The sequence below is a fragment of the Miscanthus floridulus genome, chromosome 5, assembly GCF_019320115.1.
Source record: "Miscanthus floridulus cultivar M001 chromosome 5, ASM1932011v1, whole genome shotgun sequence".
NCBI lineage: Eukaryota > Viridiplantae > Streptophyta > Magnoliopsida > Poales > Poaceae > Miscanthus > Miscanthus floridulus.
This window is the reverse complement of record NC_089584.1, coordinates 122,698,966-122,724,513: the sequence shown is the minus strand read 5'-3', so window position 1 is coordinate 122,724,513 and position 25,548 is coordinate 122,698,966. Positions and strand designations below refer to the sequence as shown.

Sequence of the window (25,548 nt, the reverse complement as noted above, 5' to 3'; positions counted from 1 at the left end):
TGGGAACGGAATGTTTCACCTCGGTCTCTGACTCTGAGCCCTTCCTTGCCTGGTGGCTGGTTCGCGCGCGCGTTCACCGGAATACTGGAAGGCACGGACAACCGCAAAGGGACGCTCGGTCGGTGCATGCACGAAATGGTTTTGTTTGCGGACATTTCCATTGTTTTGCACCGCCCGGCGGCCTGGTGGGAGATCGGGGGGGTTGTCGGTGCGCACGGTAGCCTGCCGCAGCCATTCTTCGCGGCTGGATGCGCTTGTCGGCGAGCGGCGGCGAACTATGCAAACCTCTGCGTGCCCAGGGAATGTACCGATTGTCTGGACCTAGGTGCACATGGCCTGGATGAGGTACATATATAGAACAAAAACTGGCTGCGTTTAGTTCACGAAATGAAAATTTTTGGATGTCACGTCGGATGTTTCGGGGATATCGGAAGAGGTTTTCGGATACTAATAAAAAAACTAATTACATAGCTTGCCTGGAAACTACGAGACGAATTTATTAAGTCTAATTAATCCATCATTAGCGCATGTGAGTTACTGTATCACTTATGGCTAATCATGGACTAATTAGTCTTAAAACATTCGTCTCGTGATTTCCAACCAATCTGTGTAATTAGTTTTTTTTTCTATATTTAATACTCTATGCATGTGCCGCAAGATTCGATATGATAGTTTAGGGTGAAAATTTTTGGAACTAAACCAGGCCTTGCCATTGCAGGAAAGGAAACGGGCGAATATACTGCCGTGTTACCAGTTCCAAAAGCTGATCTACTCTGCCAAATTGTTCCGAGACGCCTACCAACTCCTTGGCTGTTTCCATGTACCATGACCTGTCACAGTGAAATTCCGTGCCAGTGCCAGAGTTTGTAACCGTTGCAGGCTTGCAGCATGTAGGGTTTACTGACGCAGCGGTGATCCCTTCGCGTATATATGGAGGACCAGAGACTGCACCTTGTTATGGGACCTCAGGTACCGTGGCAAGGTGCAGTCTGCCTCTCTGGTCTCTGGTGCCATCACGCCCTCTACGGCGAAGATGGGGACGATGAAGGCACTGGCGTGCGTCGCCTGGGCATTGTCGCTGATAAATGTCGTGATGGCCGCCGATTACGTCGTCGGCAACCCGGCCGGCGGCTGGGACGGCAGGACGGACTACAAGTCCTGGGCCGCAGCCCAGACTTTCGCGGCGGGAGATAACCTAAGTAAGTGTCATCAGGCATCAGCTCGTATACATATACTCTGTCGTCTGTCATTATGTGTTGCATGCCTACCATAGGCCGTCCTCGTAAAATTCTTATCGCGTTGATGATTCTTATGCACATGCAATGCAACACGATGCAGCCTTCAAATACAACTCATACCACAGCGTCATGGAGGTGACCAAGGACGCCTTCGAAGCGTGCACGACGACCGACCCCATCTTCTACGACAACAGCGGCAGCACCACCATCTCGCTCACCATGCCGGGGACGCGCTACTTCATCTGCGGCGCGCCGGGACACTGCCTGGGCGGCATGAAGATGGTGGTGGAAGTCGCCGACCGACCCGCACCCACCACACCCACTTCGCCGCCGCTGCTGCAGCCGCCGAGACGTGCAGGGCACAAGAAGCACAGGAAGAGGTACTGCCCGCCTGAAACCCTGCATGCGCCGGCACCGGCCCCCACAGTGCAGGCCGCCGAAGCAGACTTTCCGTTCGCGATGTTTGCTCCGATGTCAGCTCCGCCACCGCCGCCGCCAACATCGGGCGGGCTTACCGTGCTATGAGCAACGTGGGGCGAGGCCACAGCGGCGCTAGCAGCTCTTGGCTGGTTCATGCTTGTAGGCCAGTTTGAGATCAGGAGGTTTTAGACACCGGGTCATATGAACCAATCGTGTGCACGTTTTATTAGTAGATAGATTGTGTGGTATTTGTTGAGAGTTTGGGCTTGTATCTTTCGTGTGTTGTAAGGAGTTTATGTTAATGAACTAGTAGTATACTTATTCCTTGTTAATAATTGACATGGCGATATACCATGGAACATTTTATGTGTATTGTATAAACAGTAGAAAATACATCATGGAACATTATATAAATACTCAGCGAACACCAAATAATGCTTCATGTAACATCTCATAGGTATTAAGGAGCATTGCAAAATGTACCACGTATAGATAATTAAAAATAAAAATAGAAAAATGAATAAAAAGGAAGAAAAATTCAGGAAAAAAGTAAACTGAAAAATTCATGAAAAATGAAAGAAAATAAAAGATAATGAAACCGAAAAATAGAAGAGAAAAAAATAAAAAATAAAAAGGACTTATCATGGGCAAAAAAAAAACGCCTCATAGGGGCCTTTGCAGCTGCACGGTGATTAGTTTTTTTTGGGGGCTCTAGAGAGGACCTTTCCTCTTCGTGAACAATTGAGAGCGGCCAAAAGAGGATGATTTTATTTAGGTTTATGCCTGTTAAATATAAATAAATTACTACAATTCAATCATACAATAATTAGTTCACCATAAAAATTTCATCACAATTGGACCATAGAAACTGCAGCTATGAATTATTCAATTAATTACAGAAAAACATAGATCTAAAGACACAGCAAAAACTTTGTATTAAAGCATATCATATTATATGTTCACTGCGTAGATCTACTTATGTGGAGTCCAACAAAATTGGATTTTTCATTTTATGATTTTTGTGTGATTTACTATGATTTTTTAAAGATTCAGTCAAAATAAATAAAAAAGAAAAAAGACAAAACCGCATTTAAAACTGCTTATAACAGGGTCAGGGAGGTAAGATGAACGGTTTTAAAAGTTGAGGGAGGTATTTTGCCCGGTTTTGGACTTCAGGGAGGAAAAATAGACTTTCGCGAAAGTTGAGGGAGGTAATGTGGACTTTTTCCGACTAGAAATCATGTGCGGCGTTGCCGCGCGGATGATCCTATGTCGGGCTAGCACCAACCTGCGATACTTCAACCAGTAGCTGCAGGTGAACAGGACCGGATTCCATACACATTGATGTATATAGCTTGATTAAGGAAATCATTCTCAAAAAGGATGATGGCCTATATCAACTTGAAGATAGAAAAAAGAAGTTCAGAATATGTGATAAGCCTAGATAGTATAGCGATTCAGAAAAACATAAGCCCAGGACTCGTGATAACCAAAGGAGACATGTCAACATCTCTTGATCTAATTTTGTATATATTGCAATATATACGACGGACACCACGGGGAACCACTAGGAGATACACAACGGTGCTAGAGCTCCTAATGACTGCACTACTGCAGCATGTAATGGCTATATAACCCTTCTCTTCCAAGTCTGTCTTCTATTTCCATGTTACTGTCTGTTGAATAATAGCCACAGCAAGATTGTGTAAAAGGGAAAAATCAGAACATGCTCTTTTGGGTATGTATGCCTATACTGAGTTTTGATTATGGGCAGCATACTTTAAGTTTACTCAATCGGAGTTCGGAACTATGGAGATTGGAGTTTTAAAAACTAGAAGGTTTCAAATAAATATGAGGCAAATTTCAATTTGGTTAAATTTTGGTATGTCTTGGTGCACATTTTTTCCTTATATAGAGATAACAAATTTAAATGAGTTTCTGTTACTATTGTTCTATTTCTACTGCTGGGAAGGAAACCGGTTATTGCCTTGAGATATGTGATGAAGGTCCAGTTACATCTATGACAAACAGCAATAGCAAACGCAAGGAATGAGATTGGGTGTACCTTAACCACCTCGCGGTAAGCTCGGCGATCTTGTCGGCCAGGGCACGTGGGGAGAAGATTACATCAGTCATCACATCACACATGATGAACTCGACGAAGCAACCAAAGGAGAGAGCGAGCTAAAAATGTCAGTTTTGAAACTAAAGAATGAAATAGATGAGGAACAAATGAACTATTGAGGTTGGTTTGAATCAAAAGAGTAGCAACCAGGTGAGTATATTCAAATATATCATTAGGGAAATATAAAATGACTGCTGCCATATTAATAATATTAGTATAAGTACAGGCAACATCATAGAATATATTTACCTTTACTTGTATCTCTGGTTATCACATCGTTGTTGGTTTTTGAGTCTAGTGGAAGAATTCTCCATGGTTATTTGCTTATATTTCCTTGGTCAGAAGAAAAGGAGAGGGCATGTGATCCTGTAGCAGTATATTGGTTTGAGAAGGTAATTAAGAATGCAAATGAAATAATATATGTAGTTTGCACAGAAATTGAAATTAAAATATAATTATATAAATTAAGTTTGGCAAGAGAAGGATATACCTCTACAAGAACTGAACTTGAGAGCAAGGTAGAGGAAGAGTTAATGTAAGGGCTGCACTATACATGAATAATCATACATGAATCTAAGATCATAATTGACTGAAAAAAACTATATAGTCGTGGTAATCTAAAATTTTCAGGGACTCTAGTATAAAATTGCCTTTAACCGATTACATATGTATAGTCATGCTCCAGATATTATATATAAAAGAATGACAAATTATATACATTGGCATAAGAAATAATTTATGCAATGAGAATGAAAAAATTATGTTTGTGCGATTCTATATTATCACAATGAGAGAACAGTGATATATCATAATGCACATATGGCCATGGATTAGTAGATATTGGTAGAAGCTTCATTGCCTATGGGCAGTACAAATTGCTGACCTTGATACAATTCTATACATCAATGTTGGATTGTAATGTTGGATTTGATATGATTGCTTTACCAAATGTGCAGCACTGAAATTATGCACCGTAGAAAACATTAGAAAGTTACTTTACTTTAACCACAGAATGGCTAATTATTACCTCTTTAGTATTCAGATCACATTTAATTTGACAGTGTAAACTTATAGAGCATATATATTACAGCAAATAGAGTTTGCATGGATTTCTAGCTGAACAATCTGCAATCTCTATAATATGAATTAACAAACTGAAATACATTTGAGTATGTAGAAAAACGTGCCTGAGCAGGATTGAGTACTGCTCTTCCTGCACCTCTTCACATCTCATCATCATTGCATCTTACAAGCGCCCAGGTACCAATAATGGCCAAGTGAGATGCGATGGTGTGGGGAGATGGAGATTGCGTCGCGGTGAGAAATCAGTGGGCAGCGCACGGGGGCGATAGGCTAAGGTAGGTTTAGAACAGCGAAGCAGCAGAGAAGCCATGTTTTTTCGGACTGCCATTTCATCTAACACCATGTAGGCGTCCCTTGAGGAGCTGCTATTCTGAGCTTTCTTCGGTGTCGTGCTGCCCCACGCCACTGGTCGGAGCCACGGCGGTGCTGGGGAAACAGACAGGGGTGCGTCCCTACGACCACAACGATGCGGAATGTGCGAGGTGACGCGGGCGGCAGACCACGTGGAGGTCCCGGTTCGACTGGCGAGGTGGCCGTGCGCCGTAGGCCAGTAGCGTGGTGGGGAGCACGTTGCAGGTAAGCAGACGGAGCTCTCTTTCTCTCCCTAACGCTCTCTCGCCCTAGTCACGACGACATCTCCGGTGGCGGCCCATCGTGAGCGCGGCGTCCCCGGCACGAGCGGCATGGCGCGGCTGGTCTCGGCCACCTTAGGCGTGTGTGGGGGCCACAGACGTGGCGGCCTCAGCTACCTCACAGCAAGCGAGGGGCGCTGGGATGGCAGGGGGTGGACTGGCGCTCGACACCCCGCCCGCGCCGGGACGAGGGAGGTGAGGGGGGGGCAGCGACGACAGGTGGAGGACTGGAGGAGAGGAACTGCGCTACGGAGAGGCCGAGTCGCCCAATGAGCATGTTCGTGAGGATTCGCGACCGCCCGGGTTGATGCTTAACGGGTCAGAGACCCACTACAACACCGATTGGATGGTCCATATTGTGATTTGACCAGATCTGACGGCTGGCAGGTTTACATGTGACGTGGCCCTATCTGTTAGCTTGCTTTTGGTGTAGGATTCGGATTCATTTATAGACATGGGAGCTTATGGAATCTTTAACTTTCGACCCTCACGCAATAATGACCGTCCGATGCGGGTGTGATCAGGCCTCTCGCCCATCAAACTCACGAATCGTTTTGAACCCGGCTGACGCTGACCGCTTCTTTAGGCTCCTGCCAATGTCGCCGCCGCCCTGCCTTTCCACCCTCCATGAACGCCCTTCTCCGGTGTCTGCGCCCACCGCCCTCAGTCTCCTCCCCCATCCCCTCTTCCGCTCACAGCAGCCCCTCCTGTCGCATCGCGCTCGAGCTTGATCTACAAGGCGCCCGCCGCACCCTTCCACGCAACTACGGCAGACAACGCCTGCCCTTGCCAGCTTGCCGCTCGACCGTTTGTTCCCCTACCCCAACTATGCCATGCAGGAGGCCGAGATGGAGCGTACCACTATAGCCGTCCATCGGCCTTCCCAGTTGCTCAGATCAATCACCGGCCCCTTCATTCTTTCTTGAAGTGATCTCGAGTAGCAAAGCTAATATCCGGAACCAGAACTGCAGTTCAAGCAGAATGATGCATTGTATATGACCTTGTTAGAACTTGAACATGATCTATAGGCATAGAACTAGCATGTCTACTTGTTGTTGAATAAAATCATGAACCCTAGAACATCTACTAGTGCACTAATAGTAGGTAGAACAAGAGAAAAAGGGAGGGGTAGAAGATGGACATGTCAAACCTGACACCGCAGAGGGAGTCAATCCAGAGGCGTCGGCCATCTCGTTCGTCGGTGAAGTCTGCGCACGGGCAACGACGTTCGGGGAAGAGGTCGTTGAAGCTGTCAACGTCGGTGGAGCGGGGCGGCGTGGTTGGTGGCTTCCCGTCACTGGTTGCGCCCCTCTAGATCAGATTAGGGTTTAGGTTTCGGTGGGGAGCTCGGCTCAGGCGAACCTCATGACTTGAGCCGCCAGCCCCCACCTCTATTTATTGCGCAGTGTGATAGGGACCCTCCAGCCATAGTGGGCTAGGCGACCCTGATCAGGGCGCGGATCAAAGGCCCAACTGGGCCGTTGGGCTCAGTTTGGGATTAGAGATCAATCTAACAATCTCCCCCTTGATCTCCTACCATCTTTCAATTTTATATCATTTACTTTTGTTCATACCATTACAGATTAGCGCATAGAGCATGTTTCATCGTCACGGTCAATTGCCGATAGATTTAACAGCTACAACACACCACTCTGTTCTGAAATAGATACTTAACTTTGGGCCTTCTTTTGTCCAGAAATTATAGGCTTTCCCTTAAACCCATGCCGGCTACATATTCTCTAAACACGTTGGGTGGTAAGCCTTTTGTAAGCGGATCCGTGAGCATCTTTTCGGTACTTATATGCTCAAGACTTATGACAGGATCCCAGACTTTATCTTTCACAACATAATACTTTATGTCAATGTGTTTGGCAGCACCACTTGACTTATTGTTGTGAGCATACTGTACTGCCGGATTATTATCGTAGTATAACTTAAGTGGTCTATAGATGTTGTCAACCACCTTCAAATCGGGTATGAACTTCTTTAGCCAGTTCACCTGCCCCGTTGCCTCATAACACGCTATAAACTCGGCATACATTATGGACGATGTAGTGATGGTTTGCTTTGAGCTTTTCCATGAAATAGCTCTCCCTGCGAGAGTTAATACATATCTAGACGTGGATTTTCTATCATCTCCCGCATGATCAGAATCTGAATATCCCACTATATGGAGTGAATCAGATCTTCTATACGTCATCATGAGGCATTTCGTTCCTTGCAAATATCGCAAGACTTTCTTTACTAATTTTCAGTGTTCTGTTCTAGGATTGCTCTAGAATCTGCCAAGTAACCCGGCAACAAATGCCAAGTCAGGGCATGTACATACTTGAGCATATTGCAAGCTTCTGACAACTGAAGCATATGGAACCGCTTTCATTTGATTGATCTCATATTGGTTCCTGGGGCATTGAAAATCCCCATATCTATCGCCCTTGACTATAGGAGCAGGTGAGGGACTATATTTGTGCATACTTAATTTCTTTAAGATTCTTTCTATGTATGCCTTTTGTTACAATCCTAATACCCCTTTACTTCTATCTCGGTGAATCTTGATCCCTAGAATGAACGAGGCTTCACTAAGATCTTTCATATCAAATTTTAAGGACAAAAACTTCTTTGTCTCTAGTAGTAGACTGACATCACTACTAGCAAGTAAGATATCGTCCACATACAGGACAAGGAAGATAAACTTTCCATTCTTAAACTTTGCATAGACACAATTGTCCTCAACATTCTCTTTAAACCCAAAACTCCTTATTGTATGATCAAACTTCAAGTACCACTGTCTTGAAGCTTGTTTTAATCCATAAATGGATTTCTTTAGGCGGCATCCTATTCGTTCTTTTCCTTCCATGATAAAACCTTTTGGTTGTGCCATGTAAACATTTTCCTCCAAGTCCCCGTTAAGAAATGCCGTCTTTACATCCATATGATGTAATTCTAAATCGTAATATGCCACTAATGCCATTATGATTCTGAAGAAATCTTTATATGAGACTGGAGAAAATGTCTCATTGTAATCAATCCATTCTCTTTGCGTAAAGCCTTTTGCCACAAGTCGCGCTTTATATCTCTCTATATTCCCTTGAGAGTCAAGTTTTGTTTTGTAGACCCATTTATAGCCTACTGTTTTGGCTCATTTAGGAATTATTTTCAAGTCCCAAACTTTATTGGCATTCATAGATTTCATTTCATCTTCCATGGCCTCAAGCCACTTTGATGAATGATCATTTCTCATGGCTTCTTCAAATGAGGTGGGATCATCCTCCATTTGAAATTCCTCAGTATTGTATATATCATAGTCAATAGGAATAGCCGATTTTCTAACTCTTTGAGACCTTCTAGGGGCCTCCACATTTGGCACATCTTCTGTTTGAGGCTATTGTTGCTCCCCCTCATGTGTGGCAATAGGTTCTACGGGATCCTGAAGAACAGGTTCCTCATCATCATTCATTGTTGCCACAGGCGGAATAACAACAAGTACTGACACCACAGTATCTTGCACTGTCGGTGCAGCGATAGTAGGTAGTGAGAAAAATGGCTCATGAATCATCGAAGTGGGCGCATACACCCGCTTCTCTTTAGGATTAATTTCTCGAGCTACCATGCTCCCCTCATCATTTCATCATCTAGGAAGACAGCATGTCTCGTTCCAACAAACTTTGTATGTATGTCTGGACAGTAGAAACGAAAACCTTTTGACTTTTCTGGGTAGCCAATGAAATGGCAACTTACTATTTTAGGATATAGCTTCCCAATGTTTGGGTTAAATACTTTAGCCTCAATAGGACTCTCCCACACACGTAAGTGGTTTAGTGAGGATACTCTTCCTGTCCACAACTCATACGGTATTTTGGGCAGCGACTTACTTGGTACTCTATTGAGAATATGAATGACGGGTTTTAACGCCTCCATCCACAGGCTCAACGGTAAGGTAGAGTAACTTATCATACTGCGCACCATATCCATCAGGGTACGATTGCGTCTTTCAGCTACTCCATTCTGCTGAGGTTCGCCTGGCATAGAATACTGGGCTACTATGCCATTCTCCTATAAGAACCTTGCAAAAGGTCCAGAAACTTGGCCATATGGGGTATACCGACCATAGTACTCCCCCCCACAGTCGGACCTGACTATCTTAATCTTTAAATTGTGTTGGTTTTCAACTTCTGCCTTAAATATCTTAAATTTATCCAATGCTTCTGTTCTTTCTTTGGTTCGATAAATGTAGCCATAACAGGAGTAATCATCTGTGAATGTTATGAATGAATCATAACCATCCACACTCTTTACAGGAAACGGTCCACAGATGTCTGTGTGAATAATCTATAAAATTCCTGCGCTTCGTTTGACATCTTTCTTAGTTTTCTTTACATACTTTCCTTTTATGCATTCTCTGCATTGTTCTAAATCCGAGAGCTCTAATGGAGGAAGAATATCATTCTTAACTAGTCTTTCTATTCTCCCCCTTGAAATATGGCCTAAACGACAGTGCCATAATTTTAACAACGCATCGTGAGCTCTCTTTTGTTTTCTGTTTACATCCACAGACAAGGATACATTCTCATTGTCGCACGCAATGTTCCCATCATTGCATACAACATTCACATCATCATATAGTGATAACAAATAAAGCTCATTTTGTAAGATAGCAAGACCAACACATGCATTATTAAATGTTATCTTACATTTGCCATTTTCAAAATGGCAATCATATCCATCTTTGTCCAACCATGAAACACTAATCAAGTTTCTCTGTAAAGTGGGAACATAAAGTACATCTCTAAGTAAAAGTGTGAAACCATCAGCAAGCTCTAGAGAAAGATCGCCAACGGCTTCAACATCTGCTCGGACTCCATTTGCAACTTTAACGTGTCTTTCGCTTCTTTGCGTAGTCCTCGTCGAACGGAATCCTTGTAAAGAATTAGCAACATGAATATTTGCACCTGAGTCAATCCACCAAGTAGATTTCGAATATTGTACATACAGGGATTCATTTATGAACGTAATAATGTTCTCACCTTTCTTTGCCATGATCATCTTTAAGTAATTGGAACAATCTTTCTTATAATGTCCTGTCTTCTTACAATAGAGACACTGGTCTTTCTCTACTGTAAACTTGTTCTGCTGAGGCTGATGCAGCATGGGATCCTTTCCCTTTGACTTTGAGGAGGAGTTAGCATTATTATTCTTTTTATTGTTGTCTTTCACATAATTGATAGTGCCACCATTGGTAGCTTTCATTCTCTCCTCCTCTTGCACATACATAGTCATGAGCCTCTCTAAGTCCCACTTCTCGGGCTGTATGTTGTAGTTGACAATAAAAGTGTCAAATTCCTTTGGTAAGGAAGTAAAAATCAGATGGATAAGGAACTATTCTTTAAGAGCCAGATCCATTGGTTTTAGCTCGGATGCCAAATTGCTCATCCTTAGTATGTGCTCTCTTATGCCACCATTTCTAGAGTACCTCTCTGTCACTAGCTGCTTTTATCAGCTGGGTAACATATGTCTTAGAAGAGCCAGTGAACTGACTCTTTATTCTATCGAGATACTCGGTGACGGTGTCACACTCTGGGATTAAGCCCATAATTACAGGCTCAATCGTGTTCTTTATCACAGCTATACATTTCTTGTTGACAGTGACCCATTTCCTAAGCTCAAGGTGATAGGACATCTTTTGGGATTCAAAATCCCTCTCTCTAGTTGTCCAAGCAACATCAACCTCATTTGTCTCCCTCACCGGTGCCACAGGCTCAGTGGGACACGGTGAGGTGACTACCCAGTCCACCTCAGTCAAGATGAAGGCCAGGTCAATCTTTTTCTTCCACTCCGTGTAGTTATCACCTTTGAGAGTGGGGATCTCTTTGATACAACCCATCAAGTTGTATCCGCTTGAAAACACAATTCATATAGAGTGAGAACATAAACATAATAATAACAATTGTATGCCTTAGTTTCAATGTTGGTCAAAATTAAAACATACAATTATCCTCTACACAAATTCAACATCACCGTTGAGCATAAATAGAATTAATGCATGACAAAACTCATAAAATAACATCATAATATTGCCATTAATCAACATTGGTCAGAATAATAATAATATTATAATAAACAAAAAACATATTCATTTTTCAAAATTAAATTCTCCCGTTGGTTCGAATTTAATAATGAAAATAACAACTTTAAATACGCAGCGGAAAAAATAATTCACTTTAATGAATTTTCCCACAGGGAAATTCTCTTTTCTATTTACTTTAAGTCATTTATCCATTTTCCAGGAAATAAAAATTTAATGGAAAAAAGAAAAAAGAAAAATTGATTCAAAATGAATATTGTTCATCAGCCCAGCCGGCAAAACGACCCGGCCCACTCTGCTTGCGCGCGCGCTGTGCCTCCCAGACTGCAACCTGGGTGAAAGGATCAAGATGCCCAAGAGGGGGGGTGAATTGGGCTAATTCTAAATTCTCTTGCAATAATCAAATCCTACGGATAGCCCAATTAACCCCTTGTGCCTAGAAAAGTGTTTCTATCAAATTAACGCACAAAAGACTTGCAACCTATGTTCCAAACTTACTCTAGCATAGCAATTCTATGAATGTAAAGACAAGTATTGAATTGCTCAAAGTAAATACTTAAAGTAAATGCTCAAAGTAAATGGAGAGAGGGACGCGGCGATGTTTTGCCGAGGTATCAGAGAGTCGCCACTCTCCACTAGTCCTCGTTAGAGCACCCGCGCAAGGGTGTAGCTCCCCCTTGATCCGCGCAAGGATCAAGTGCTCTCTACGGGTTGATTCTTCGACACTCCGTCGCGGCGAATCACCCAAAGCCGCTCACAACTTGAGTTGGGTCACCCACAAGCTCCACCGGGTGATCACCAAGCTCCCAATCACCACCAATCTGTCTAGGTGATGGCGATCACCAAGAGTAACAAGCACGAACTCTCACTTGACCACGCGAAGCCTAATGAGAAGATGGATGCACACTTTGCTACTCTCGATTTGCTAGTGAGGCTACTCTCTTGGATTCTCAAATCACAAACACCTCACTAGGACCTTGCTCTTCTTGGCACTCACAAATGTGTTTCTCAGCTGTTGGAATGAGTAAAAGTTACTCCACACACGAGTGGAGCTTCTATTTATAAGGCAGCCTGAAAAACGAACCGTTATGAGCTTCTACGGGATGATCGGACGCTCCGATCATTTTGACCGGACGCTCCGGTCAGTTCAACCCGCGCAACAGTTTTCAAGTGATGACCGGACGCTGTCAGGGTCCGGTCAGTACTGACCGGACACGTCCGGTCGCTCTTGGATGCTTACTGTACTCGACCGGACGCTGGATACTCAGGGTCCGGTCAGCACTGACCGGACGCGTCCGGTCACACTTTCTCAAGTATGGACCCTTACTGGAGTTGACCGGACGCTGGCCCTCAGCGTCTGGTCACATTGACCTTCCAGCGTCCGGTCACACCAGACTTGTTCTCCTCGGTCAAATGAACTGATCGGACCCTGCGGCCAGCGTCCGGTCGTACCGGAGCCAGCGTCCGGTCAGTATTTGACCCTCCATTCACTTCCAACTCTCGATCATTTGTGAATGAAGTTTGCTCCAAAGGATCTTAGGCATTCATAGGAGCTACCTAGAGCTAGTTTTAACAAGTGTGCACCACACCTAACTCAATAGACTCAACTAGGTCAAGCTACCCATCCATACCCCCCTTAATAGTACGGCCAAAGGAAAAACAAAGTCATAAACTACTATAAGTGTCTCTCCAACTTCAATTGACACTTAGAACTAGTTATCCTTAACCTTGTCGTCCATCCTTTGAAAACCGAAATGATTTCCATCATAGGGGCATGACAACCTCGATTGCCCAATCGATCTCCATTACCATGACCTAACTTAATTGCCTCTGCAAAACACACGTTAGTCAAAGTAATCTTGTATTGACATTAATCACCAAAATCCAATTAGGGGCCTAGATGCTTTCAATCTCCCCCTTTTTGGTGATTGATGACAATACCTCCTCGAGTATGTTATGGAGTGAGGTTTTTGACGGGCTTGGTTCATATAAGCTTTTGTCGATAAGAACAAAAGAGTTAGGTAAGCTTATATGACCCAAGCCAACTCAATGTACTCAAAGGATGTGAATTAAGCATGAGCACGACTTAACATAGCTCATTTGCATCGGAGTATAAATGCGGAAGCAAAAGCAAATGAGCATGACACAATTGATATGACATTTAAATCATGCATAGTAGAAAGCACACATGTCATATATCACAATCACATAGATAGCACTATCACATAGATAGAATAATATGCGTGAAAGTAAACACACGAATGCAAAAGTAATAGTGTATCACACAAATAAAACTCCAAATGTATATAATAAGCTAATACTATATAACTAGCTCCCCCTAAATGACGCTCCCCCTGAGTCTACATACTCGAACCCTCTCCCCCTTTGGCGTCAAACACCAAAACCTAGGGGTCGGTCGGCAGGGCTGCAGCGGACGAGCCAGGCGCTGAAGAACGTGGGGCAAGCTGGAACTGGGCACCATCATCATCTGACCCTGAGCTCTGAACTGACTGACCCTCTATGGCAGAAGTGTCGCTGAAGCGGTCTTGGTCAGAGCTAGGGCTGGTGCTGCCTGTGAAGCTGCTAGTATGTCTATCGTAGGATCTGACGAGGCGACAGACGAGGGGAGCCTCTGAGTAGTCACTGCGACTAGGGCTGCTGTAGACGGACCGGCGGTATGCATATGAGGCGGAGTAGGCATGCCGGTCAACTCGCTGAAGGATGCTCCAAGACTCCTGGAGACTGACGTGTCAGGCACGAATAGCGAGGAAGACTGCTCTGGTGTGAAGCCTGTCTGAAGTGGAGTGAACTGCGAGGCTACCACGGGTGAGGCTAACCACTGGGACACATGTACAAGAGGTGAAGCAAACTGAGCTGGAGGTTGTCCCTGACTCTGGAGCCCACTGGGCTGTACTGCTGGAGTCGTCGAAGTGGTAGGAGGCTGAGCAAGCTGGGGCGAAGGCTGTGGCTGTGGGGCCCCAATGGCTGTCACTACATGCTGCATAAAACCCATAAGCTGCTGCTGCAAGAGTATCTGCTGCTGATGCATCTGCTGCTGCTACTGCATGGCCTGTTGCTGCCTCTGGAACTCGTCCTATCGAGTCTGAAACTGGGCAAAAGTAACAGCTGTCTCCTATGCCTGTCTATCCTATGTCTGCTACATCCGCTCAAGAATAGCAATGAGAGCAGGGTCTGTCTGCAGAGCAGGTGGAGCAGAACTGGAGCTACCGGCCTCTGCATTGTGTCTGCGTGGAGGCATCTGAGGAATAGGCTGGTAGTCATCATCAGAGCTGTCACTATACTCGCTCACCTCCTGCTGTGCCTCTAGCTCCTCCTCCTCAGTGGCTGCAATCCCTCTGATGATCTCATCCTGCTGAGCTACGGACTCTAGCACATCGGGACGACGGCTAGGCTGTCTGGGTGCCTGAGGAGTGATGTGTCTGATCCTCTATGATAGGTTGTAAGCTGGGAACTCTGTGATGGCACCTGTATACTCATCCATCATACCAGGGGGCTTATCAAGCACTACTCTGTGGATGAGGAACGTGATCCAGTGAGCATAGGGAAGCTGCCTGTGACCCTTGAATCCCTCAGTTATAGTATCCTCCATCTCTGAAAGAAGGAGGTCCCAGATATCAAATACTGTCTGCTGCATCAGGGCATTGAGAAGCCAGAGCTGTAAGCGAGTCAGGCCCTCCCTGTATCCCAACCTGGGAAGCAGTGTCCTCCTGATGATGGCCTCTAGCACTCTTGCTGTAGGAGTCAAGTCACTGGGGTTCCTACTCGACCCCTCACCAAAGGGCTCCTTGAAGCAATGGCGCACTAAATCTGTAGGGGGCACCTGCCCTCCATGAGGACGCCTAGGAGGCTTCTGCTATCCATAGCATACCTCATGCAGCTTGACAGGCTGATCCTGTAGCCGCAGTATCTCTCTGGCCCTGCCACGCGTCACTCTATAGTCTTTGCCTCTGAAGGCAAAGTGAATAAATCTGTGATGTGGATCGATGAAGAGTGAAGCATAAAACTGACGGACCCAAGATGGTACATATATTCCCGTCCGTCCAATCAAATCTGTCAACCCTAGCAGATATGATAAATAAGGTCGAATGTGCTCTCCGGCTGCTGCCACAATAGACTCTATCCGACAGACTCTCTGAGATCTGAACATGGCCCCACTGTTGAGATAAGCATTGTAGAAATCTTCCTGCAATGGCGTGTAGAAGCCCTCAGCTGCTCTCTCATCCCTCCTCGGAGGAAAGCAAACCTCAAACTCAACAAAATGCAGCTGCTGAACTTGCCTGGCTGTAGCGGCCCTCAAGTCAAGGTGTACCACTGGAGGCGGACTCTGTGGTCTGGGCGGAGGGCATGACCCCCTGCGCTGTGTAGCTGGCCTCGGTGGAACTGCAGCACTGGTACGACTCAAGCGGCGTAGCTGAGGTGCCGGCTCGGTCTCCTCGGTCTGCTGGGTCTACTGTGCCTACTCACTCTCCTGAGTCTGCTGAACTGGCTCCTGCGCTGCTGACGGACCCTCCTCAATGGCAACCCGTCGTCCTACAAACATGGCAGTCCCAGCTGGACTACTGTGATGACGCTCAACCTCCTCAATCGCAGCTCTGACTGCTGGTGAAACTGGCTGATCTGCAATGACAACTCCGCTGCAGGCACCGCCTCTCTCGGCACGCTCTGCGGCCTCTGCAACAGCTGCTGCTCTCGCTGTCTCTGCGTCGGGGTACTTGCGCTTCTTGGATGTCACCTGCTTGGTTGACTTGCCCTTCGATCCGGCTGGCTAGCGAGGCGGGGGCCTCCGATCATCATCACCTAGGCCACCACCAATGTTCTTGGTGTGAGCCATCTGAACTGACAAGATGATGAACTGACGCTGATGAAGATCAACAGACAAACTGAACCTCTTGAGGTTTGGCCTCGATCCTTACTCGCGAGCTTGGCTCCGAGTTGACTGCCAACTGCCACAAGAACCACAATAGCACCGACACGCTGCACGATAGAATAGATGGATATATAAATAAATACAATATGTCTAATAGATGCGAAACCCTAATAGAGAAAGCAATGTAGATGCGAACTTGAATCGAATGGCTTTCTACCTTACGATCAGCGATCCGAGAAAAGATAAGATGTCGCGCGGGGAACCTCAGAACCGGCTAGGGTTAGGTCAAAAGCCCTGAATGCAATGGGGAATCAGTGCATTGTAATTTGATCTAGGTCACAATTGAACAGATCAAGATTGAAAAAGTCTTGCCTTACCAATCAAGGAGGTGGTAGGGCTAGGTCACACGGCGTGAGATGACTAGCAGGAAGATTGCAGCGGGCTCGGCTTAGGCGACGTGGTGGCGAGAGGGCTGGGCGAGCGTGGTGGTGCGCGAGCTGCGACGGCGCGGGCTGTGCTGGCGCGGTGGCGCGCGGGAAGGCTCTGGCGGAGCTTGTAGTGGCGCGGCGAGGCTGGAGCACGGCGGCGTTGGCGCGGGTGAGCAGCGGCGGCAATCGGGCGGCGGCTCGGGCTAGGGCAAAGGCGAGGTGAGGGGCGAACAAGGGTACTACGCGGTTAAATAGTTCCCCACACGCGACGGATTAGGAAACGGAGAAAAAAGTCCTGAAGCCGCGTGAGATCCACTGACCGGACGCTACCACCCAGCGTCCGATCGATTCCAGAGAGGTCCAGTTTCTCTGGAATCGGGACCGGACGTGTCCGGTGGTCCATGACCGGACGCAGGCAGGGTCCGGTCAGTACTGCTTGTTCTTCCATCGATCGACCGAACACTGAACCCTTCCTGACCAGACGCACAGACACAGCGTCCGGTCACTCCTTCACCAGCAGTTCACCTCCTGTGAACTGACCAGACGCTAGACAGCAGCGTTCGGTGCAGCGTCCGGTGCACTTTTTCCAGCAGATCTTCAAACTTCCTTCTCGCTGCCTGTTCCCAATCAAGTCCCAACTTGAATAAGATCCAAATAAACACCAATTGGGACTGGTGTGAGTGACCTCTCTCAAACCCTCATATTTTTTCAAAATATTTTGCCTTAGGCTATAATTCTTTTTAAGAAAATAGGCAACAAAAGGGTAAATGGAACAAAACGACAAAACAACATTCATGCATATGCAATACTTGTAAGTAAATCTAGTTGCTTGTCAAGTTTGATCCAAGGTTAAGCTTCTTCACATGCTTTTCGGCGGTTATCTTAACCATGTTAGACAAGCCCTATATGCATTGCCACAAATTGAGCATGTTGTATATTACAATGAATGCAAGGGACAACACAAGCTCAATTTTTAGTGAAGTTACTAAAATCAAGTACATTGAGCTCATTCCGCAATCTATAAAATGTAGCATCATCTAGCGGTTTAGTGAAGATATCCGCTAATTGATCTTCGGATCTTACACCTTCTAGTGATATATTATTTTTAGCCACATGATCTCTTAGAAAGTGATGGCGGATATCTATATGCTTGGTGCGAGAGTGTTGAACCGGATTATTTGCAAGTTTTACTGCACTTTCATTGTCGCACAAAAGAGGTACTTTCTCTAGAACTACTCCATAGTCTAGCAAAGTTTGTTTCATGTATAATATTTGTGCACAACAAGCACCCGCGGCAATGTATTCCGCTTCGGCGGTGGACAAAGCCACACTATTTTGTTTCTTGGAGGACCAAGACACAAGTGATCTACCAAGCAAATGTCACCCTCCGGATGTAATCTTTCTATCAACTTTGCATCTGGCGTAATCTAAATCGGAATAGCCAATTAATTCAAATAAAGCTCCTTTGGGATACCAAAGGCCAATGCTTGGTGTGTGCTTAAGATACCTAAGGATTCTTTTTACGGCAATTAAATGTGTTTCCTTAGGACTAGCTTGAAATCTAGCACACATACACACACTAAACATGATGTCAGGCCTAGATGCGGTTAAATATAACAAGCTACCAATCATAGAATGGTAGAGAGTTTGATTAACCGGGTTACCTCCCTCATCTAGGTCGAGATGTCCATTGGTAGGCATTGGTGTCTTGATTGGCTTACATTCATCCATCTTGAATCTCTTGAGAAGATCTTTTGTGTATTTCTCTTGAGAGATGAAGATGCCTTCTTTCATTTGCTTGACTTGAAAACCAAGAAAGAATGTAAGCTCACCAATCATTGACATCTCAAACTCCTTTGACATCAATTCACCAAATTCTTTGCATGAGTCTTCATTTGATGATCCAAAGATGATATCATCAACATATACTTGACAAATAAAGATATGTCCATCAAGCTTCTTGGTGAATAGTATAGTGTCGACCTTCCCAATGGTGAAGCCCTTCTCAATGAGGAAGTCCCGAAGGCGCTCATACCAAGCTCTTAGGGCTTGCTTAAGCCCATATAGTGCCTTGGACAACCTATAAACATGATTAGGATATCTAGGGTCTTCAAACTCGGGAGGTTGATCAACATAGACTAGTTCATTAATAAAGCCATTTAAGAATGCACTTTTCACATCCATTTGATATAGTTTCATTTCATGATGTGATGCATATGCAAGTAGGATACGAATGACTTCTAATCTTGCAACCGATGCAAAGGTCTCTCCAAAATCCAAGCCTTCAACTTGAGAGAACCCCTTTGCAACTAGTCTTGCCTTGTTCCTCACAATAACACCTTGATCATCTTGCTTGTTGCGGAACACCCACTTCGTTCCAATGACTCTTGCACCTTTTGGTCGCTCTTCAAGAGTCCAAACTTCATTTCGAGTGAAGTTGTTCAACTCTTCATGCATGGCATTGATCCAATCCGGATCTTTAAGAGCTTCTTCTACCTTGGTAGGCTCATAGCAAGAGACAAAAGAGTGATGAGCAATAAATGAAGTAAGTTTTTGAGATCGAGTCATTACACCCTTTGATGGACTCCCTATGATGAGATCTTGAGGATGATCTTGTAGGAGAGGTGTATTTCTTCTATTGACCACTTGAGGAGGAGGTTGTGGAGCATCAACATCTTGTGCTTGTACCACCAATTGCTCATGGGAGATATGAGTATCTTCATTTTCCACTCTCCCATCTTTTTCACCATCTTGTGGTACATTTGATGAAGAAGGTTGGTTAATGACTTGTACATCATCATCATCATCTTTTGGCTTGATGTCTCCCACCGGAATATTCTTCATAGCCTCCCTCAATGGTTTATCACCTACATCATCAAGATTCTCATGTGCTCCTTAGGAGCCGTTAGATTCATCAAATTCCACATCATATGTTTCTTCAACCAAGCTGGTGGCATGATTAAATACTCTATATGCTTTGGACTTCAATGAGTAACCAACAAGAAAACCTATATCACAACGTCTTTGAAACTTCCCTAGGTGTTGTCGCTTCTTGTAGATGTAGCACTTACAACCAAACACCCTAAAGAATGAGACGTCCGGCTTCTTCCCATTGAGCAACTCATACGATGTCTTGACAAGGAACTTTTGAAGAAATAGGCGGTTGGATGCATAACATGTGGTGTTGATTGCTTCCGCCCATAGAGCTTCGGGGGTGTTGTACTCATCTAGCATTGTCCTTGTAAGAGTGATCAAAGTCCGGTTCTTCCTCTCAACTACACCATTTTGTTGAGGAGTATAGGTTGCGGAGACTTCATGTTTAATTCCAACTTCATCACAATAAGCTTCTATGTTTGTATTGTCAAACTCTTTGCCATTGTCACTTCTTATCTTCTTGAGCTTCACTTCAAATTCATTTTGAGCTCTCTTGGCAAACTTCTTGAAACAAGATGCAACTTCGGATTTGTCATGAAGGAAGAACACCCATGTATACCTTGAATAGTCATCCACAATCACAAGACAATAGAGATTTCCTCCCAAACTCTTGTATGTTGTTGGTCCAAATAAATCCATGTGTAGGAGTTCTAGCACTCTTGTGGTTGACATGAAAGCTTTGGTTGGATGAGTGTTTGCAACTTGCTTGCCGGCTTGACATGCACTACAAAGCTTGTCCTTCTCAAACTTCACATCCTTCAACCCTCCCACCAAATCATTTTTCATAAGCTTCTTGAGTGAGCTCATCCCAACATAAGCAAGTCTTCTATGCCATAGCCACCCAAGTGTGGTTTTGGTGAATAGGCAAGTCTTCAAGTTTGCATCTTCGGAGGTGAAGTCAACTAAATATAAGTTGTTGTATCTAAATCCATTGAATATCACTTGATTGTCATCTACCTTGGATACAACAATCTCCTTCTCGGTGAATAAGCATTGAAAACCAAGATCACACAATTACCCAACAGATAGCAAGTTGAAGCTCAATGAAGCAACATAGAGCACATTGGAGATGGAATGATCATTTGATATTGCCACTTTGCCTAATCCTTTAACCTTGCCCTTTGAATTATCTCCAAATGTTATTTTCTCTTGTCCATCTACCTCTTCATCTAGTGAGGTGAACATACGAGGATCACCGGTCATATGTTGAGTGCAACCACTATCAATAACCCAATGACTTCCACCGGTCTTGTAGTTCACCTACACACATGAGATTCAAACTTTAGGAATCCAAACTTGTTGAGGGCCCTTCACCTTCTCAACAAGTGACTTAGCCACCCAAATCTTCTTAGGCCTACTCTTGTTGGGGGTCCTAAGAACATGACTTTTATCTTTCCACTAGAATCTTTTCTAAGCATATAGTGAGCATTGAAAGCAAAAGGTCTAGCATGCTTGGGCAAGGGTTGTGGTGATGGAGTTTGACACTCATGAGCAAAGTGGCCTTCTTGTCCACACTCAAAACATCTCTTTGGCTTTGGCTTTGGCTTTGATTGTTGGTGTTGAGCTTGAGCCTTCTTCTTCTCTACACTTGCCATATATCCAATGCCACTTCTATCCATCTTCATGACGGTATTCATGAGTAGCTCACTTTGGAGATGCTTGCCTCTAGCAAACTTGCTCAATCCCACCTTGAGATGCTCTTTCTCTATCTTGAGCTTCTTGTTCTCTTCCTTGAGAATATCATTGTTCTTTTCTTCCTTGAGTTTCTTGTTTTCTTCTTTGAGCTTCTCATTCTTAAGGATCAACTCTTTGTCATGATCAAGAGTTTCTAGCACAATGGTGTTGTGACTTTTCATCTCTTCAAGATCTTTCATGAGCTTCTCATTGTCACTCTTGAGCTTGACATACTCATCATAGTCATTGCACTCAACCACTTGCTTGCCTTTGCTACTAGATCCATGCTCAATGCTCTCACCAATTAAATCATCACATGAGGTAGCTATATCAATCTTAACAACATGGTTAGTAGCATCATGTGGCTCATTTGGTAAGAATTCTTGTGCAATAACAAGAATATCATTATTAATCTTAAGAGTAGTGTATTCATCTTTTAGCTTGTTGTGACTAGTGATAAGCTCATTGTGCACCCACTCAAGTTTATCATGTTTATCTTTAAGCTCTTTCTTAAAAGATTTGAGCTCCTTGAGTTTGGATGATATAGAATCATTTGTTTCTTTGAGCTCATCATTAGTCTTTTCCAATGTATCACACTTAGCTAAGAGTGAATCATTTTTAGCATCAAGTTTTTCATTTGTAGCTCTACTTTTTCTAATGATCTTAGTGTATTTTCTTAATATTTTGACAAGATCATCATATGTAGGTGAATCATCATCGCTATCGCTATCATCATCACTAGCTTGCTCATCATCACTACTATCATCACTCTTAGTTACCTTGCGTTCACCCTTGGCCATAAGGCATAGGTGTGTAGAGGATGATGGCGATGGTGGCGGTGAGGATGCAAGATCAATAGCAATGGCGGCCACCTTCTCATTGTCACTATCATCATCGGATGATCCACTTGATGAATCAATGTCCGTGAGCCAATCACCGACAATGTAGGCCTTGCCACTCTTCTTCTTCTTGTAGAAGTCCCTCTTTTTGCCATCTCTCTTCTTGTATGGCTTGTTCTTTTTCTTCTCATCTTCATCTTTATTGCTTGAATCATCTTTCTTGCCCTTGTTCTTGAATTTGTCTTTCTTGGGCTTTGTACATTGATGAGCTAGATGGCCAAGTTCGCCACAATTGTAGCAATCCATCTCGGAGATTGGCTTTCTTCTTGAGCTAGTGAAGAACTTCTTCTTCTTGCCGTCAAACTTGATGCCACTCTTGTTTAGCTTCTTTAGCATCTTGGCGGTCTTCTTCACTATGAGAGCAAGGCTTTCTTCATCATCTTCATCACTTGAGCTCTCATACTCAAGTCTTGCTTTGCCCTTATCTTGGCTAGCTTTGAATGCTAAGTCCTTCTCTTTCTTCTTTATAGAGGATGGGCCATCTTGTGGGGTGATGTGCATGTACATCTCATGAGCATTGATCTTTCCCAAGATTTGTGTCGGTGTAGCGGTGGAAAGATCACCTTGGTGTAGCACGGTCATAATATGGCCATATTTGTCAATGGGGAGGACACTCAAAATCTTTCTCACAACGTCGGATGGCGACATTTGAGTAAGTCCAAGCCCATTGACTTCCTCTACAAGAATATTCAAACGTGAATACATCTCATTAGCACTTTCTTTGGGAAACATCTCAAAAGAATTTAGCTTTTTAATTACAAGATGATAGCGTTCCTCACGCTCACTCTTGGTTCCCTCATGGAGCGCACAAACGTCCGACCATAGTGCATGGGCGTCTTTGTGGTTCCTTACACGATTGAACACATCTTTGCAAAGGCCTCTAAAGATGGTGTTGCGAGCCTTTGCATTCCATTTTTCATAGTTCACTTCATTGCCTTGAAGTTGTGCGGCATTCTTGGGTGTTGGGAACCCTTGAGAGGCGGCTCTAAGAATTCCAACGTCTAGAGCTTCTAGGTATGCCTCCATGCGAATTTTCCAATATGGAAAATCATCTCCCTCAAAGATAGGAGGAGGTCCATCCCCGTGAGACATCTTGCTCTAAGCGATTAAGCTTAAAAACGTGAGCACGAGGCTCTGATACCAATTGAAAGGATCAAGATGCCCAAGAGGGGGGGTGAATTGGGCTAATTCTAAATTCTCTTGCAATAATCAAATCCTACGGATAGCCCAATTAACCCCTTGTGCCTAGAAAAGTGTTTCTATCAAATTAACGCACAAAAGACTTGCAACCTATGTTCCAAACTTACTCTAGCATAGCAATTCTATGAATGTAAAGACAAGTATTGAATTGCTCAAAGTAAATACTTAAAGTAAATGCTCAAAGTAAATGGAGAGAGGGGCGCGGCGATGTTTTGCCGAGGTATCGGAGAGTCGCCACTCTCCACTAGTCCTCGTTGGAGCACCCGCGCAAGGGTGTAGCTCCCCCTTGATCCGCGCAAGGATCAAGTGCTCTCTACGGGTTGATTCTTCGACACTCCGTCGCGGCGAATCACCCAAAGCCGCTCACAACTTGAGTTGGGTCACCCACAAGCTCCGCCGGGTGATCACCAAGCTCCCAATCACCACCAAGCCGTCTAGGTGATGGCGATCACCAAGAGTAACAAGCACGAACTCTCACTTGACCACACGAAGCCTAATGAGAAGATGGATGCACACTTTGCTACTCTCGATTTGCTAGTGAGGCTACTCTCTTGGATTCTCAAATCACAAACACCTCACTAGGACCTTGCTCTTCTTGGCACTCACAAATGTGTTTCTCAGCTGTTGGAATGAGCAAAAGTTACTCCACACATGAGTGGAGCTTCTATTTATAAGGCAGCCTGAAAAACGAACCATTATGAGCTTCTGCGGGATGATCGGACGCTCCGATCATTTTGACCGGACGCTCCGGTCAGTTCAACCCGCGCAACAGTTTTCAAGTGATGACCGGACGCTGTCAGGGTCCGGTCAGTACTGACCGGACGCGTCCGGTCGCTCTTGGATGCTTACTGTACTCGACCGGACGCTGGATACTCAGGGTCCGGTCAGCACTGACCGGACGCGTCCGGTCACACTTTCTCAAGTATAGACCCTTACTGGAGTCGACCGGACGCTGGCCCTCAGCGTCCGGTCACATTGACCTTCCAGCGTTCGGTCACACCAGACTTGTTCTCCTCGGTCAAATGAACTGACCGGACCCTGCGGCCAGCGTCCGGTCGTACCGGAGCCAGCGTCCGGTCAGTATTTGACCCTCCATTCACTTCCAACTCTCGATCATTTGTGAATGAAGTTTGCTCTAAAGGATCTTAGGCATTCATAGGAGCTACCTAGAGCTAGTTTTAACAAGTGTGCACCACACCTAACTCACTAGACTCAACTAGGTCAAGCTATCCGTCTATACCCCCCTTAATAGTACGGCCAAAGGAAAAACAAAGTCCTAAACTACTCTAAGTGTCTCTCCAACTTCAATTGACACTTAGAACTAGTTATCCTTAACCTTGCCGTCCATCCTTTGAAAACCGAAACGATTTCCATCATAGGGGCATGACAACCTCGATTGCCCAATCGATCTCCATTACCATGACCTAACTTAATTGCCTCTGCAAAACACACGTTAGTCAAAGTAATCTTGTATTGACATTAATCACCGAAATCCAACTAGGGGCCTAGATGCTTTCACTGGGCTTGGGCCGGCAAAGCCACCCGCGCGCGCGCTCCCGCATGGGCCGGACGCCGGTCCGATCAACGCTGGCCGTTCATCTGAGATCTCACGATCGCGCGCGCGTTTCGCTCGAAATAAACCGTGGCGACCCCAGGAAACCCTAGCTTCATTCTCTGATGGCCTTTCTCTCTCTTCGCCTTGCTCCGTTCTCTCCTCAGTGCAGCAGCACCGAGCAGCCGAGTGAAAGCAAGCGCGATGATAGCGCCGTTGCCGGTCCCCTCGCCGGCGTGCGTGCTCCCCAGCGGGTGAGCACGCTGCCGTCGAGCGGTCTGGGCGGCGGTGCTATCCACTTCACCTCCTCTTCTGTCTTGGCCCCGCGATGGCACGGAGACGATGATGGCGCCATCGTCGGCCCTCTCGCCGGCTCGCGCGCTCCCCAGCGGG

The 25,548-nt window shown here is 45.1% G+C and overlaps 1 protein-coding gene across 1 annotated transcript; it reads left to right on the top strand.

The window, feature by feature from the left end:
* Positions 1 to 1,033: 1,033 nt before the first annotated feature.
* LOC136453368 (stellacyanin-like) lies at positions 1,034 to 1,915 on the top strand. Its single transcript, XM_066453939.1, has 2 exons — positions 1,034 to 1,199; positions 1,339 to 1,915. The coding sequence occupies exons 1-2, from the start codon at positions 1,034 to 1,036 to the stop codon at positions 1,761 to 1,763; spliced, it is 591 nt and encodes a 196-aa protein (XP_066310036.1). The 3' UTR covers positions 1,764 to 1,915.
* Positions 1,916 to 25,548: the final 23,633 nt, after the last annotated feature.

Bases quoted from the DNA above. Each gene is read 5' to 3' on its own strand.
- LOC136453368 (XM_066453939.1), top strand. From the start codon at position 1,034: ATGGGGACGATGAAGGCACTGGCGTGCGTCGCCTGGGCATTGTCGCTG. The intron at 1,200-1,338 runs GTAAGTGTCATC...AACACGATGCAG, and splicing joins CGCGGCGGGAGATAACCTAA to CCTTCAAATACAACTCATAC.